Source organism: Perissodus microlepis, chromosome 10 (genome assembly GCF_051167445.1).
Source record: "Perissodus microlepis isolate ML-2025 ecotype Zambia chromosome 10, ASM5116744v1, whole genome shotgun sequence".
Taxonomy (NCBI): domain Eukaryota; kingdom Metazoa; phylum Chordata; class Actinopteri; order Cichliformes; family Cichlidae; genus Perissodus; species Perissodus microlepis.
This window is the reverse complement of record NC_140470.1, coordinates 4,361,339-4,379,952: the sequence shown is the minus strand read 5'-3', so window position 1 is coordinate 4,379,952 and position 18,614 is coordinate 4,361,339. Positions and strand designations below refer to the sequence as shown.

The following is an 18,614-nucleotide window of genomic DNA, read 5'->3' as shown; positions in this document are numbered from 1 at the left end:
TGCTTACAAACTGTTATGCAAGTTTTGAAAATGTAAAATAGATCAAATTTTAGTCTGACATTTTCACACACTCTCCAAAATCATCCCAAGCAGGTATTCATTCATTCATTCATTCATTTGGCACACCAGCACTCTTCATATCCATCTTCTGGGTTTTAAGTTTGCTTAGTCTTTTGTTTATTTCTTGCAGGTTATTGAGATACTAAAGTTTAGTTTGGAGAGTCTTTGAGTTTGTTATGTTTCTAGTTCTTGTTTAATTTTGTTCCCTTCTGTGCCCGCTCTGTCTTAGTCTGTCCTTGCTGTGTCCTCCCCCACATCCCCGGTGTGTTGTCTATAATGATGCTCTGTTCCCTTCTCGCTCCCTCTCTCTCTGCATCTGTCTCCCTCTCTGTCTTACTTGTCCCTCGCTCTCCAGCTCACTCTCTGTTGTCTCAGCTTCCTGGCTCTCTCTGTCTTTCAGCTTTGTCATGTCCGTCTGCCATGTGTCTGCTATTGTATTCCCACGTCAAGCTGTGTGTCTGAGTCTGCGTCTCTTTTTCCTACTTCCTGTTTTATTCTGACAGTCACATGTCCTGTGTGCATCATGTTCTGTTTTGCTTCCCCTGTCTCGTCAGTTAGATTATGTCCAGCTGTGTCCCCCAAGTGTTTCCTCTTTGCCCTGATTCACTGTGTGTATTTATTGTCTGCATTTCCTTCTGTTCCTCATCATGATCTCTCTCAATGCTGTGTGTTCTGCCAGCCTAGTGTCTTCTCAGTTTTAGTCTTGTTATCTGTAAACCCACCAATAAAGCTGCCTTCAAGTTTAATTCTGTCTCAGTCCTGCATTTTGGGTCCTATCCTGCCGGCCTCACAGCCCATCATGACACCTTCACTACATCCATGAATCTTCTCTGTGGCCTTTCTCTGTTCCTCCTGCCTGGTCTCTCCATATTCAACATCCTTTGTCCAATATATCCACTACTTCTCTTCTGCACATGTCCAAACCAGCTCCACCTTGCCTCTCTAACTTTGTCATCAGATCGCCCAGCTTAAGCTCTTCTTCTCATGTACTCATTTCTAATCCTGTCAATCACGCTCAATCCCAATCTTAGCATCTTCAGCTCTGCTGCCTCCAGCTCCACCTTCGGTCTTTATGTTAGTACCACTGTCAGTGGTACAGATGAGCAGGTCTCAATTGTAACTCTTCCATTTCACTTGTGCTGCTATTTAATCTCATCTACTATATAGCTTTAAACTCAAATACCTCTACTCCTTGCATTACACCTCTTAGCTCTTGCAACTCTCTGCCTGTCATTTACATAAATGTTTCACTCAAATAAAATAAGTTACAATAGAACTGTCCAATCCAAGCTCTCTTTGTCTATTTCGCCCTTTTGAAAGACATTTCAAATAGCCCAATCTCTGATACAATTCCTTATGATCTCATTGCGCTTCAACCTTAGCACACTGGTATGGTGTTTAGCACTGTCACCTCACAATGAGAAGGTCCTGGGTTCAAACCTAGTCTGGGGTGTTTGTTTGTAGATTTTGTTTATGTCCTCTTCTTGTCTGTGTGTGTTCTCTCTGGGTACTCTGGCGTTCTCCCACAGTCCAAAGACATGCATGGCGTTGCCCATAAAATGGCTGTCTATCTCTCAGTGTTAGCCCTGTTACAGACTGGTATCCTATCCAGCCTGCCTCTCGCCCTATCACAACTGGCATAGGCTCCAGTCTGGATTCAGGAGATGGGGAATTAATTTAAAACTCAGCTTTAATGTTGGTAACTTGCACGGGAAAAAAAAGTCCAGAACATTTGCAACATTTGTTTTTCTTTGAGGAATATCAAAGTTTGTGGCATGATGCTTTTCGATGCTTTTTGTGCAATCTTTGGCACTCTGTTATGTGTAGAATTATTATTAACAGGTCATGGTGCTAAATATTTTTGATAATTTTTACAGATACAGATTTGTCCTGCCAATTAAAGTGAGTTACAAACTTCTGAGTAATTTCTGGTAATTAATAATGAATGCAGCAATTTGGGGATAAATCAAACTCAGTGTGAGCTGTCATTTTCAAAAGATCCTCATTAAAAAATTAATATTTAGATGTTTTTAAACTGCTACCAAACCTTTTAAAGCAGAGCAGAAATGAGGTTATTAAGCAAGATTAATGCAATTAAAATTCTGTCTACTCTATGTCCCTATATAGTGCTACTATAGTGCTACTAAGGTCTACTTTCATGTTAACTAAAGTAACCAAAGTGAATTATATAAGATGTACTATGCAACATTTTCTTCATTATGTGCAGTATTTACCAGAGTCAGTGCAATTTACAACCCCCATACAGTAAGGTATGACTAACATGACATACATATATAGTTTTTACACTTGTGGAACACAAAAATAAAAGGTAAACTGTAACAAAAGAGAGGAAAGTTGAGTAAGGTGATTTATGCCATGGCAATGAGGCTTAATGGTGTCATGTAGAAAAACTATCTGGTTATTCTGTTGCAATTTATATCCTACATATAGTGTATACTTAAATGAGTTATACTCAAGTCAGGCACATTCACCACAGTGCCAACCACTTCCCTGATTTTTCTTGTGTTTGTCAGATACAAAATCCTTAATTTTCACTACATGCACAGAAATGTCAAATCAGACTCATGGTTAAAGTGTAAAGCATGCACAGGACATCCGGCTGACTACACTAGAAGACGAACACTTCTAGTGAAGACGATGAACACTTTGTTCATTCAAAAGAGAATAATGGTGCCATACAGACGGCATTACTGTGGCTGAAGCATGTTTTTATCAGAGCCATCTTTATGCCAGGCTTTTACATTTGATGCATGGATGATGTCATCACCATGCAACCCTGCTCTGGCAGATTGTCTTCTGAAACAGTAACGAGGAACTCCATGCCTCCACAGGGCCATGGTTTGCAGTAGTACACCCAGTCCCTGCATATTTAAGCAGCAAACCATGTATAAAAGTACTTCTGATTATTTTAAGGCAGAATTGTCTAATTAGCTTTTGCTCTCTTATGGCCTGGGAAGCAGTGATGGAGTGAGAGAGGAAGTGGAATTTTCCTGTGAAATCTTTTAATTCCAGCCTGGTTGCCTCTCAGGCAAAAATAGTCTGAGGGAGAACCCAAAGTGGCAATCGGGTGTAACCTGTGAAGGTAAATCACATGTCAAAAACCAAGAGGAACAATATTTCAGTAGTTAATGGACAACGGGGTTAGCAGGTAAATTCCAAGTTACTCTATTGGACATTGCTTTTAATGAATTTACATTTTTTAGGATTTTAATACGAAATAGAAAGATGGGTTATTTCTTTCTTCTTAACTTCCTAGCAAAGTTATATTGAAAACATAGTCCTTCCCTCACTCATCCTATATAATCAATCTGCAATAAGCTTATAATATAAACTGGCACCAGGATTAACAGATTTTATCTATATAGATTTTAGAAGTTAGTAAGCTTTTCAAACACTTACAAATCCTTACAGATTATATATGTGTAGTGACTGATTTCAATATAAAATATCAAATGCTTGAAAATGCCACAGCGGAAAAATTTCAAGAAGATAGCTGGGACATGCTTTTCAGTTATAAAAGTCTGACTCATGAAGCTATATTAAAACAAACTTGATGTTAGCTAAGTTTCCAACACCAGTGACATACGAGTTAGTCAACTTTACCAGATTCATGAGTCGCAAATACCAACCATGGAAACGCCATGTAAATCAGCTCTGGTGTTGTTTTGTATGGCGTTATTTTTGTGCCACTATTCTGAGCGCATGTAAAAAAAAATTGCAGGTGCAAGTGTTGCATTTTGAGCAGAAATTTATTTTTTAAAAAACGTTAGAGCACTTTTGCAAATATGTGATGTCTTGATAAATCGAGCAGATATTTGAAGTTTACACAGCACCATTCTCGCATGAAAATATCTTAAAAGTTTATTTTGTGACCCAGAAAGAGTAATATTTCAAACTCTGCCACTCTGTGTTCCTCCGCCACTGCCTCGTTTGAGTTTTGGACGAAATGGATTCTGAGATATTGCATTTCATCATTTCGAGATGATTGGAGACCAAATCATCCAATCAGAGTTTTTTGCATCCAAGTCTGTGATTGGCTGGTTTTGTGGCACAAATATAACGGTGTACAGAAAGAGTTGAGCGTGCACGGGCAGAAATGTTGAGAGCGCGAGCAACACATTGCGAGCAAGCGCAAATGCAAAAACTGAGTGAGAGGGGCTGCTATTGTGTGTGTGTGTGGATAATAGCAAACACGGAAATACATTTTTTGCACGCAGCTATGAGATTTTTTCACTCAAATTCAGCTTTTCTTCGCTCAAAATAAATTTCTCCACAAAATGCAACAAATTTGTTTTATGTGCGCTCAGAATAGTGGCACAAAAATAACGATATAGTTTTTCTGCCAGTTGTACAGTTGCATGTGGATGAAATAGCAAAGAAGGAGGACAACCTCCAAAGTCCTCAACTTCACTTCTAATAAACAACTGGATTCAAATTGACATTGGCTGTTCCAAGAGGACAATGATCCCAGTAGCACAAAGAAACTGGTATTGGAATAGTTAAGTAGGCCAACATTAAGTCTCTGGAATGGTCTTCCCAAAGCCCTGAACACAACCCTACTGGAAATGTGTGAACTATGCTTAGAAGTCAAGTTCCTGCCAGAAAACTAACTAACTAACTAACTAACTAATATCAAATCAGCCAAGAAGAGTCTAAAATCCAGATGGAATAATGCTAGAATCTTGTTGAGTACTACCAAAAACATATGGTCCAGGTGTAATCTGCTTAGCAACATTTAACCAACTATTAGTGAGCAGCACGGTGGCATGGTGGTTAGCACTGTTGCTGCACGGCAAGAAGGTCCTGAGTTCAATTCCACCATCAGGCCGGGGTCTTTCTGTGTGGAGTTTGCATGTTCTCCCCGTGTTTGCGTGGGTTCTCTCCGGGTACTCCGGCTTCCTCCCACAGTCCAAAGACATGCAACTTGTGGGGATAGGTTAATTGGATAATCCAAATTGCCACTAGGTGTGAATGTGCGAGTGAATGTGAGTGCGAATGGTTGTCTGTCCCTGTGTGTTAGCCCTGCGACAGACTAGCGACCTGTCCAGGGTGTACCCCGCCTCTTGCCCTACAACAGCCGGTATAGGCTCCAGCACCCCCCCCGCAACCCTGAAAAGGATAAGCGGATGGATAGTGGGAGTGTTTCTGTATTTTAGAGGCTGTATGTATAATTTCGCATACATTTACATCAAAAATAAATTTTCTTCAGCTATCTCTCATTAAGTAAATCTCACTCAGGTGCTTATTTTCGAGGATCTCGTGTTATTGAAATGAACTGCTTGGATCTGAGTTCATTGTTAGTATAGCACCCACCTTCAACCATCATCAGAGATCGAGATTTTACTTGACCCCCATTTTTCTATTTGAGAATATACATATTCTAAAAATTAAAGAGATCTGTGGTGGTAGATTTACTTGCTAAAGGCCAGTAGTTCATTTATATTGCTGCCATAATAATCTCAACAGGTGACAGGAGGAAGATTTTACTGAGGTCATAGAGAAGCCAGAGTCATTTGTATTCCTGATTTATTCCAACATACCTTGAAGCATTACTACACACTCAAATGAAGAGTCACTAGAGGATTTTGGTGGCATTTAAAAGAAAACTGTGCTCTCTCTGGCCATGTTTTCTATCCACACTTCACTAACTGTTTTCAGTAGCAGTTATGTCATTATCACACACAGTAGTCACTGTGGGTTTCCTCATAAAAGCCATACATTTCAGGAGACATTCCAGAAAGCTGCAATTAAGCATTTCAAACAGTTTCTTAAAGCCAGAAACAAGTACTACACCTGTGCAAGCTAACATAACAACAAGAGCTAAATAACACAGCAAACAAAGGAAACCTTTGAACCCTTGACCTTTTAGAGTGGGACTGACATGGATCATTTATGCTGTGAGGGCATAAGTAGACACATTTTTCTGAAATGTTTCCATTTGTCCGCCTTATAATGAATGGTGCCTCCAAATCAATACAGAGTTTCTCTGCATTCTTTCCCCCGCATTGCTTCTCTCTTGCTCTTTGTACTTGTGTGATAAAGTTACTAAAAACTACTGGAACTTTAAAAGAAGCAGGCTTTAAATACAGATTGTTCTCAGTGTGCAGTGAAAATGTAGTTATTGAACTACGTTATAAATGCATTGACTCGTGGTTAACAACAGCACGAAGACAGCACTATTTTTAACAGCGTCACTGACCACAACAACATGTGGTCTACAGCTCACCATTGAGATTCAAATGAATGTTAAATCATCTTATGGGCACATAGTAAATAGAGTAAAAAGAACCTAAACTACACCCACAACAATGCAATGAACATATAAAAAGGAATGTTTTGAAGGCAGCAAAAGCAGCAGCCAGCAGGACTTTGATTTGTTGTAATAATGACAGAGGTCCAGCTGTTCCTCCAATCCTATCTTATTAACTCAATCTATTCCTACTTCTTGTCTCTTTTATCAGTTTCATACAATCACCACATGGCAGTCTATCACAGAGCTCCAGTCATGATGATTGGCATTAACTTTGATAAGATTAGAGGACTGGCCTTGGGTCCACATTTTCAACTTGGTATGAGGTCGCTTTTGGTACTGCAAGTTCCCTTGTTACCGCTGCAGGTGTAAAATCAATACTACGCTCATATCTGTCCATTAAATACAAGAATAGAGCCTTCAACGGAAAATCTTGGAGAAAAAAAAAAAACATGTTGATCTTTTTTCTGTTATTTCTGTCCAGATCCTCTTTTACCCTAACTTTCTATCATTTCTATGGTATGTGGACACTGAACAAACCTCTGTTTGTTTCTACTATCACCAGACACTATATCACTCAATGCAAGCCTGCCAGGTTTGCCAGGACAACTTCAGTTCAGTTCTCTCTGTTGCCTACATAGAAGACGACGAGAGTCTATGGAAGCATTTTAAATAATAAAAAAGGAATGAATTTTAAAAAATGTATAATTTTCTTTTTTTTTAACTCAAGTTACCTTAAGTTAAATAAACTGGAATAAGGGGCTAATCTGACACTCTTATTTTATCCTATTTATAAGATATATATAGAGGGAGAGAAAGAGAGAGATAATAAACTAATTATTATTTGTGGTTTGTTAAATGATCTTTCAGTTTGCTTATTGATCTTTCATCCATATCTCCATCCTACTTATAGAAAGATTCCCATGTGTACCGGAAACATTCTACAAAACTTTGACCCATGATATCTCGGGGCTTCGGGGGTTAGCACTGTACCCTCACAACAAGAAGGTCCTTGATTCAGTTCCACCAGCTCAATGAGGCCTTTTTGTGTGAAGTTTGCATGTTCTTCCTGTGAATGCATGTGTTCTCTCTGGATACTCTGGCTTCCTCCCACAGTCAAAGACATACTTGTTAGATTACATAATTTTTCTAAATTGGCTTTAGGCATGAATTGTTGTCTGTCTCTATGTGCTCTGTGACAGACTGGGGATATGTTCAGGGTGTGCTTTGCCTCTTGCCTTGTCTCAGCTTAGATAGGCTCCAGCCCCACGGTTACCCTGATAAGTAGAAGAAAGTGGACAAATGCATGCATGGAAATATTCTCATGGGAAAATGATTTAGAGATCATCCATGAGAACACTGTGATTTATAACCACTTCCTTGTATTTCTTTACTGGTCTCTCTCTCTACCTAGTTTAATCTGCAATTTCTATTGCATAATTATCATTATATGTCCATATATTCAATTCTGAAGATCTACAGGAAAAAACATTCTATCACTCAATTTTTTTCCTTTGTTTTAGTATATAAAAAGAAACTAGCACAATGCTTGTTTCAGAAGGCAGGACAGAGGGACGTGTAGGAAAGACTGCCCCTGGGGTCAGCCAAATGTATTAACCATTTAGCAACTGTCCCAATCTAAAAAGGAAACAATGTAAGCCTCTGTATGTCTGACGCTTTGGCCATGACATTTAACTACATAATAAAAATCACAATAAGCAATTGATGTCAGCCTACATCATCATCAGTAAATCAAGTTATCTCAGTGCCAGTCTTCTTGCTTCAAATACCTTTATTATGAAGCTTGTATAATGAAAAATATAGAACCTTTCAGTTGAAATTAATGTTTCAGTTTTTAACTGGACAGTCTATGAACAATTGTTTAACCATGCACAGCACACAAAGTCCCCACATCACTGCCCCCCACACCCCTCCCTATCAACTCAAATCCTCAAGCCGCATTAAAGGCAGTGAAGTTTTGTTCTCTTTATATTAAAGATGCTAAATCTGTTCAAAGTCCTCCAGTCTGTTTTCTCACTGTTGCTATCCTGATGTTAAAAATTGGAACATCCTTTTTTCCCAGAAGAAAAACATAAGGTTTTTTGCACAGAGGAGGCCATAGGACAGGAGGTGATGATCAGAAGAGGATTCAGTCTTATTTGGCTTTTAAAATCTTTGAAAACAAGGAAAATATTCCCAGTCAAAAGTCCTCACATTTGGCACATGTGATGCAGCAATGAAACAGATTTGCCTCTGATTTATTTATTTACATATAGGTGATTCTATTCAACTTCACTTTTAAATAGACTTTTAAAATGTTCAGCTTTAACTTTAGTCATATCTTAACATTATCTAGCCCCCTTTCTCTTCCCAGCTCTCTTTCAGTCTTTTTGAGACCATCCATATTTATCTGTCTCACTGCTTTTTCTAAAGTATTAAGCTATGGCTTTACTGAGTGTCTGACCTTCAGATGTCTATAGAAATCTGGCTTTGGCAAGCTGTTTTTCTCTTGAAGCTGCAGGATGATTGCAAACACACCTTGGTTATACAGGCTCCATCCATCACTGAAGGTTTAACAGGATTTGCTAATATCAAAAGTGAAAACAGCACCCAGAGCTTAATCAGTTTGCCTCCAACCATAAACTACTGATGACTGGGTTGTAACTGTAGTATGATTTTTTGAGACAAATAGGATAACATTGCAATAGAGCCAAGAGAGTGTGATTGCCAATCCTTTTTCTTTGTGTCCAACCAGGTGGTGAACTCTAGCAAGCAGGAGATACTTGTTGTTAACTTATAACACACAAAGTCTCGTAGAGCCAGCCTTCCACTTGTTTTGCACTTACACAGGCGACTCTTTATATCCTTTGAGTTTTGTAATTCCAAATAAATGGAAGAATTATAACATTCAACTAAGATAAATTGCTAAGTTTTGAAAAACGTATAACAATTGAGGGAGGCAAATCATTTTAACTGTAATTAATCTACCAATTAAGGAAATTGGGAGTGTTATGCAGAATTCATTCCACTTTGGTCTTGAACTTCTCCAATATGGCACCAGAATTTTAATCGCTGGCTCTCTTCTATAGTGTCTTTTATTCTGTCTTTCTCCCATCACTCCCAGTCTGTTGTCCCAGATAGCCGTCCATCCAGCCAGGTTCTGCTGGAGGTTTCTTCCTGTTATTGGGGTGTTTTTCCTTGCCACTGTTGCCAAGTACTTGCGCAGAGGGGGTCTTTTGATAGTTAGGGTTTTCTATCTATTACAATATAAATATATTCAATATATGTTGCTTTGAGGCGATTGCTCTAGTGATTTGTTGACATATAAATAAAAATTAATTGTATTACACTGACTTAAATGTGTTAGGTGTAACAAACCTTTTGCCCAAAGGCTTGGAAAACAGGGTCGAAAAAGAACAGATGACTGCACAGATGCTTCTCCTGAAAGACTTTTACTGATAGTTTTTTCCAGCCCCTTGTCTAGGTAGCATACCCTAAAGCTCCAGTAAAGTTAACTCCATACAAGACACTGTGTCACCTGATGAAGGGAGATATCATACATCTATTAAGGCTAGAATAATAAATTGGCAGGTAAATAACTTCAATGGAGTTCTATGTCATGTCCTTTATTATGATCCTTATTTTCTGTTTTAATCCTGAGTTTTATTTTTTGTTATCTAAATGTTTGTTCCCTTTTTCCCTTGTGTGTTTCCCCTTTTTATATCCTGTTTTTCTTGTCTGTGTGTGCTTATTCTCGATCTCTCTTTAATTACCCCTTCTGTTTTATTTTGAAGTAGATAGTTAAGGATCTTGATGTGTTTTTACTTTCATCCTTTGTTCTTTTTCCTGCCTTCGTTTTCATTTTAATGAGTTAATTGAGTTCACCTGTGACTTATTATTATACATCTCCTCCTCAGTCTTTTTCATGACATCTTCGTGCACTGCTTTTTAAAATTTATCAGTACTTATTAAAGTCTTTTTGTTTGACTTTTGTTTGCCAGTCTTGGGTATATGTGGGTGACTTTAAGATCTTTACTGCCATTTGGAGTACGGCATATTCTACTTAAACCCAGGGTGGCTATAGCTCGGGAGGTAGAGCAGGTCATCTACTGATTAGAAGGTTAGTGGTTCAATCCCTGACTCCCCCAGTCTGCATGCCAAGTATCCTTGGATGAGATGCTCTCCAGTGAATCCATTGCAGGGTAAATGTTAGTTAGTAAGAATTTAAACGCATAGAAGGAAGTGAATGTAGCATGAAGAAAAGCGCTCTATAAGAATCAGTCTGTTTACTTGCATATAGCAAGAAGAATATACAGTAGAAGTAGTTTATAATTTGGAAACAAAGTTTCTATTATATGCTGGGTGCATATTCATATTTCACGCTTAATTTAAGTAGTAAAATTAAAGAAACATGACAAAAGTTAAAGTATTAGCTAGTAAGATGTAGTATTTAGGTGTGTGGGATACATATTTAATCAATATTTCATATTTTATGATACTCGTCTCATTAGTGTGAATTAGCACACACTAATCAGTTAAGACAAAGTGTATGAGGATACAGAAAGATTACACAAAGCTTCTGTACATTTACTACAATCTTGAAGTCTATCTTACTTTTTTCCCCTCCTGCAGCCTGAGACGGGTAGAATAAGGAATGTTAAGGACACTTTAAAAAGAAACCTTTCACTGCATCTGATGCAGATGTGTAGACTTGTATCTACTATGTTAATTGTTTGTCATTATATTAAACATGTTTTTAATCGATATGACTGTTTTTCACAAACAATACATTGTTGGAGACACTCATGCACACTCTACTGTGGACACAGGGGGACAAAGGGCTCTGTGGAGTTCTAACATACTCGTGGTAACAACTACATGTGAATAGCACAGGTCTGCAACCAAAAAACTGCATAGGAGTTTTTGACTGTTTCACTGAAATCGAGAAAAATATTTTTAAAATTCCATCACGTCAGATTTTCTTGCAAAACTCAGGTTTTTAGTTTAATTAAGCGTACAATTTCCCCTTTTAAACTGAAATCTGGTATCCTATACTTGAGTCAAAAAACCATATCCAATAATGATTTCTAACATTAATTTAATATTTCTAAGAGTGAGACTCAAAGGAAATAAAGCGAAAGGAGGAGAGAAGAAGAAAAGTTTTCACAGACAAAAAGAGTGAACATGTAGTGTTAAATATATCATGAAGGAATTGTTTTTTGTTTCTTTGTTCAATTATAAAAAAGATTATGCATGGTTAATTGTAATAAAATATTGATTTTTTTCATCGCTGTTGTGCTTTTTGAATGTAAACTCCACACATTTTGCAAAAAAAAAATTTTTTTTTTTTGCAGACCTGTATAATCATTGAAAAACATATAGTTATTATTAAACCCTTTGCTCCCTGGAGGTACTTGTACCAAATCAGGCCACATCACCAAAACTGTCACCAGAGCTGGTTTTAAAAGGTTACAAATTCTCTCCATGTTCACGGGACTTAAATAGATGTAACATTAAATTCTGTTACAAAGTCAGGAGAGTTGCAGTTGAAAAGTTTCAGAAAACTTCCAATAATACAAGTGTTTACTTGACATGTTGCAAAACTTCATTTTATTTAGTTAATTTCCCTTTAAATTTCAATTTGGAATAATCAGGTAGTCTAAATGAAAGAAACCACTACAATTTTAGCTAACGTCAGCACTAATTGCCTCCTTTCCTAATTAGTTTACACATTGCTCAGATCAAAATGTCAGTTTTTTCTCACGTAGCCTACGTACAACTGTCTGTGTTCTAGAACAAAACACTGAGCTAACTTTATGAGATAACTATCTAAAAAGTGGAAATCTATTTATAGTTCCCAAAATATTCATGGCTGCCGACTCCTTCTCAGCCTGGAAAACTCCCATTTAATCATATAAGAGACAAATGGATGAATGATTTAAGTCAAACGAGGAGGAATTATTTCTGCAATGTAATGATCAGAGGAATGAAATCAAACAAAAGCAAGGGAAAATCCCTCTCACCTCTCATTCAACTCATGTCTGTGGCCAAACATCAAACAAATGTAAACCCATTCAGGTCAGTGAAATCCTGGATTTAGCTTGGTGTCAACTGACTGATGTCTCAATTTCACTGTAATCACTATCTTACCAGCATATTCCGGGTCCACATGAGGAGGGTAGAAGCGAAAGTTGATGAAGAAAGGGATGGGCATTCCATACTTGAACCACTCCACCACATAGGGCTGGCCGTTCAAGGGATGGGAAACGTCGCATCCCAGGATGACGTTTTCTCCTGCACGTGCTGTCACAAACTGGGGCTCCTCTCGCACTCCGTGGGCACCTGTGGAAACAGTAACAGGTAACAGTTACAGGTAAGAATCCAGCTTACACACAGACAGAGTGTAAAGTTCCACTTTGGAATTAAATCCACCATCTGAGAACTTTTTATATGTGGAGTTTGTATGTTTTCCCTGTGTCTGCATGGGTACTACAGCCTCCTCCCACAGTCCAAGGAAATGCCCTTAGTGGAGTCACGTTACCTGGTGATTCTAAATTGTCCAAAGGTGTGAATGGTTGGCTATCTCTGTGTTAGCTCTGCAGCAGATTAGTGAACTGTCTAGGGCAGCGGTCCCCAACCCCCGGGCCACGGATCTGTAATGGTCCGTGAGTCGTTTGGTACCGGGCCGTGAGAGTTGAGGCTCAGGTGTGAAATGTATGGTTTTCAGGGTTTTTATCGTTAACTCGGTTTCCCTGGGTCTTTTCCCGTGTTGTACTCATGTCTCTTATTTTGAAAGAAATATTTACATGTTACCATAGCGATCAGAGAGTATTAAGGGGCAGAGAGGAGGACGTTACTCTCAATGTTGTTGGCGCATTTCAGGAGGACGCTGCTAATAAAGTTACACGATTACACAGTAAAGTCGCATTTAGAATAGAATAGAATTAGAATAGAATAGAATTCAACTTTATTGTCATTGCACATGTCACAGGTACAGGGCAACGAAATGCAGTTTGCATCCATCCAGAAGTGCTTTAGCCATGATATAGATATATTACAATATATATTAGCAATAATATAGATATGTAAGTATATTACAGAATTTATTATTATATTTACAAAGTACCACAGTTTTTGTCTTGGTCGTATCATTTTATTTTGTTGTATTTATCCGCGACACCTTAAAGGCCGGTCCGTGAAAATGTTGCCTGACATCAAACCGGTCAGTGGTGCAAAAAATTTGGGGACCGCTGGTCTAGGGCAGCGGTCTAGGGCAGCGGTCTCCAAACTTTTTTGCGCCACGGGCCGGTTTATGCCCGAAAATATTTTCACGGACTGGCCTTTAAGGTGTCGTGGATAAATACAACAAAATAAAACTAGTACCGGTACCGAAAAAAAAGAAGATTTATTCATAACACACGTGAAAAGACCCAGGAAAACCGAGTTAACGTTAAAAACAATAACAAAATAACGCTGAAAACTGATTAAAAACCCTGAAAACCATACATTTCACACCTGAGCCTCAACTCTCGCGGCCCGGTACCAAACGACTCACGGACCGGTACCGGTCCGAGGCCCGGGGGTTGGGGACCGCTGGTCTAAGGTGTAGACCTTTCTCCACTACGGCACCATTGATAGGTTCCAGGATGGATATTAATATGTCCATGTGATAGCTGTTGGCATATAAATCAACAAAGATTTCTACACTTGTCTCTAAAACAACAGGTCAGGCTGTTTGTGTTTCAGTTGTTTAGTTATTGTAGCCTTTTATATACCTTCTTGTTTTTCAGTTTATTAAACACTCTTTTGAATCTCTGTCTTTAACTCCTCATACTTGCCCTGTAGCCAGATAAGGAAAAAAACAGTCATCGATATACTGAGCTTTCTTCATAGTACAGGCCCCAGATCATCTATAAAACACAGTCTACCTGCACACTATTTGTCACAACAATGTAACAGCCCAAATGGTCCTGTTTTGGTTCTAATACAACTGTTCCTTTTATAAAAAAAAAAAAAAAAAAAAAAATGTCGCTCCGCTCCATAATAGGCTAGTGATGATCCGTCTCAACCAGCTCATTTGACTGATAAAGTTCTCAATCTGGAGGCTATCGTGACATCAGCCAGTTTGAAGTAAACAACAAAGGTGCCTGCTAGGCTCATTCCAGTGGTTTAACAGAAACGCCACGGCAGAGATGGTTGAGATTAGCAAGAAATATAGCAAAAAGCTGTTTAGAAACCAAATTCCACCCAGGAAGTGAGTGTTTTTGTGTGATAACACAAACCTGGGCTTAGCTAAAAATTCCATCACTCGAGATGCAAAGACCACCAGTGACAAATCCAATACACAACCAAGGCCACTGGGTGGTTGATAACAGCAAGATTAACAGCGCTTTCAGACACATGAATGTGATTTATCTTGTGAGAATCTTTTTCAACTGACAGAATGTGAACAGACAAAAACATGAAAGAGGTGATGTGACAGTAATGTCCCTGATGCTCGATAATGCCCGGTCCTTTAAGGTTTTTCTTTAAGCATTCGCTCTGTTCACTCAGGACCGGAGCAGTCCGAGTCAGTCTGTGTGTCTGTGGGCTAGGCGCTCACATTGATCCCAGGCTAATTACCATGTAGCTTGGTTTTATGAGCGGAAACCCGGTGAAGTAGCATTTTACCAGTCAATACAGCTAATCAGATGTACTCACTGCTCATTCCTCTGTGGCCAGTAAGGAAGCCAGGCAGGCATACACAATCTACTGCGCACAGTTAATAGCCTGCTGCCCGTAGCGCTTCTAATTATTGAAATTAAACAGTGGAAGGCAATGTGAGCACATGGAACCAACAGGATTTTATCTACTATGTACAAATAATCAAGGGACAGCTCACTAGTGTTAGTACTGTATTCTGTAGAAAGACCTACTACAAATGTGAGTCAGCAAAAACATTTTCAGACAGTGATAAAAAAAAAAAATGCAGTCACTGTTATTACTGTGAGCTGAAGCATCAACTGCTGAAATATTTAGAAACCAGTGATTTGGTGAGTGGATATACTGTCTCAACCTAAAGCTCAACCTGGTCCCACACCAGCACTATTCATTTTGTAGTTAATTTAAAAGTAGTCCTACAAAGGACTATAGTAAAGACTCTCTATATGTTGTAAATACCAAAGATTACAACTGATTATAACTGTGCTTTATCATCCATCCGCTTCCGCTTATCCTTTTCAGGGTAGCAGGGGGTGCTGGAGCCTATCCCAGCTGTCATAGGGCGAGAGGCAGGGTACACCCTGGACAGGTCGCCAGTCTGTCGCAGGGCCAACACACAGGGAGGGACAACCATTCGCACTCACATTCACTCTAAATTGTGCATTCATACCTATGGGCAATTTAGATTTTTCAATTAACCTATCCCCACAAGCTGCATGTCTTTGGACTGTGGGAGGAAGCCGGAGTACCCGGAGGGAACCCACGCAAACACGGGGAGAACATGCAAACTCCACACAGAAAGACCCTGCTGTCCAGATGGTGGAATTGAACTCAGAACCCTCTTTCTGTGAGGCAACAGTGCTAACCACTGTGCTGCCCTGTGCTTTATCATATTCACCTGAAACCATTCACCAATGTGTTTCATGCAGAGGTGCTAAGTATTTATCATGAAGTGCAAGTACTGTTAGTGGAAACAAGCAGAGAGCGAGCTGTATTTCCAGGCTAAAAATAAAATAATGAAGAAATAAATATTTCCACAAAGCTGTTCAATGCAGCACACTGTGGAATAATGTGGAAAAGGACACATTGGCAAAAAGTTTGACCTTCTGTTGCTTTCTTTGGGGGGAGAAAGATGTCACGATGGACACAGAAGAAGAAAGATGAACGTGTGAATCAGAAGCAGAATGATAACACATGAGCCCACCTCTCCTTCGACAGTGGTGCCGAGTGCAGTAAAGAAAAGGTCGGGGCAAACAGCTCGCAAAAAACACACAGATATTAAAAGGATGCTTTCTGCTTCAGCCCCATCATCAGACTGAAGACCTCTCTAGTTTGCAGTTACCAATATGTGTTTGTTGTGCAACACACCAAAACAAATCACATTGATCTAGTAATTGAATATCCATTCAAGACCAGCTATAAATTCTCAACAGCGTTAACCCAAATTAAGTCTTCAGCCAACAGCCTGAGCTTTCAAATGCATATTAAGGCTGGAGGAGGGAAGCACGCAAAGCTTCCACAGTCACCTTGAACTGAGGTCACTACGAAAAGCAATTAATTGTGTAAGTTTAGCACTGAACAGATGATATTTATCATATAATTAGACCTAATCGTTACTGTCAGACTAATGAAATAAAAAACACAAAGTGAAATGTAAATCAACAAATATGAGGAGAGCTAGGCTTCCCTAAACAGCGTGGGGTATCTCATTGAGTGATTTATTACCAGGATAGGCCTTTCATTTCCCATAGAATGCAATAAATAACACATTCATGTGCTACATACAGAGTATCTTTATACAGCATGACTGAGAGGCAGTCAGTGTGTATCAGAAGCAGCCTGTGGATTCGTGGTTTGATGTGTGTTCTCATGCTTGCTGGAAGAACTGGCTAATAACTGAGCGAGTGTGATTTTCCTATTGGTGCACCCCACACCTCTGCAACCCCACCCCCATCCCCTCGCTAACACACACACACACATCTGCACACGCACTACCTCTAGCAGTGCTATGTGTTGATTGGCTGCTGGTGACATCATCACAGATAGCACAAAACAGCCCCCTTGGAAGGTATGACTTCACTGTTTATAACTGATGAGACAGAGAGGAGCAAGAGACAGACAGTGAGTTAAATCCCCACCACCACCATAAGGGTTTAGCTCATTTACAATCAAAGACCCAGGGGAGGATACTGTGGCAAGGTAAAACCACTGAGGTGTGCATACACATACATACACACAGCTCCAAGAGTGTAGGCAAGGTGGAACAAAAAGGGAGGGTTCAGGGTATTGGGTATTATACTGTTGCCAGGAGGACTGTAACGCTTGAGTACAGTAAGTTGCTTCAAAGCCACAATCAGATTATAAAGTATAGTGTTTAATGAAGGGTGACACAACAAGTCAGCAAAGTGCACATGTTTATTCTAATCTCAAAGAACTCTGATGTTGACTAATCACTTACAAAGGTAAACTGTTTTGTTTTTTTATTTCAATGTGACTAAGAAAAATGTAGGTAGACTATGATTGGTACAAGGAGAGAGGTGGCTGATATGACGGGGAGAAGGAAGGTAGATATAGTGGGAAAGTAATCCCAGTATTATTGGAGATGGGTTCAAGCAGTTCTACCATGGTGTAGACAGGAAGAGAAATGGAGTAGGTGAATAGAGGGACGGACGGGATATTCAGTTTGAAGTTGGACAATGAAGTTATGATGCTTAATGTTGTCAGTACATATGCCCCGCAGGTTGGACCTTGCTGAAGAGAAGGAGGACTCGTGGATGAAATGATAGTGTCTCCTTGAGGAGAGATTTCTGACTGGAGAAGATTTCAGTGGAGGTGTAGGTGAACAGAACCGGGGCGATAACGAGGTTCTGGAAAGGTATGGTGCTAAGAAGAGAAATGCAGAAGGCCAGATAGTAGTGGATTTCCCAAAAAGAAAAAAAAGGATTAAATGGCTGTGGTGAACACGTACTTCAAGAAGAGGAAAGAACAAAGGATGACTTATAAGAGTGGAGAAAGTTGCACACAGGTGGTGCACATTTCATGCAAAAAGTGCGACCTAAAAGTGATAGATGACTGCAAGCGAGATTGGGCTGGAAAGGATGTGCAGCAGGTTACACTGATTAAGGATAGTGATAAAAAAAAAAGGACTAATGAGTGAAGATAGCGCATTGAGAAGAAGCACTTTGAGGAGCTGGTGAATGTAGAAAATGAGAGTTAGAGGAGGACAGATGGAAAACAGTTAGTGAACTAGTAAGTACAGCGAAATAGGAAGGAGGAAGTGAGGGCAGCTTTGGGAAAGATTTATTGAAGCGAGCAGGCATAGAGTTGTTCCAGCTATCTATGTCAGTTTCTAACTCCAGTATCCAGATGGATGAGTTCTGCAAAACAATAAATAAATGTTAAAAAAAATCACTGCAACAACAGTTTTCATGATGGGGCAAACTATCCACAGAGGCCAATACGGCTTTTTGCACCAGGCAGTAAACATGCTTTTTAATGCTGTAAAGTGGGGTATTATAATAGAGAAGCGAATGGGAGCTGACTGGGAGCTGGATTTAGCCTCCAGTGGCACCAAGATGAACTG

General features: G+C 39.4%; 1 protein-coding gene across 5 annotated transcripts in view; it reads right to left on the bottom strand.

Moving 5' to 3' along the window:
* Positions 1–18,614, bottom strand: part of igsf9bb (immunoglobulin superfamily, member 9Bb) — a 152,031-nt gene that overhangs the window by 107,416 nt on the left and 26,001 nt on the right. For all 5 annotated transcript variants that reach the window (XM_084941544.1, XM_084941546.1, XM_084941545.1 and 2 more), the window contains exon 2: positions 12,482–12,673. In XM_084941544.1, coding sequence (XP_084797670.1) covers positions 12,482–12,673 — 192 coding nt within the window. The remainder of the gene's footprint in view (positions 1–12,481; positions 12,674–18,614) is intronic.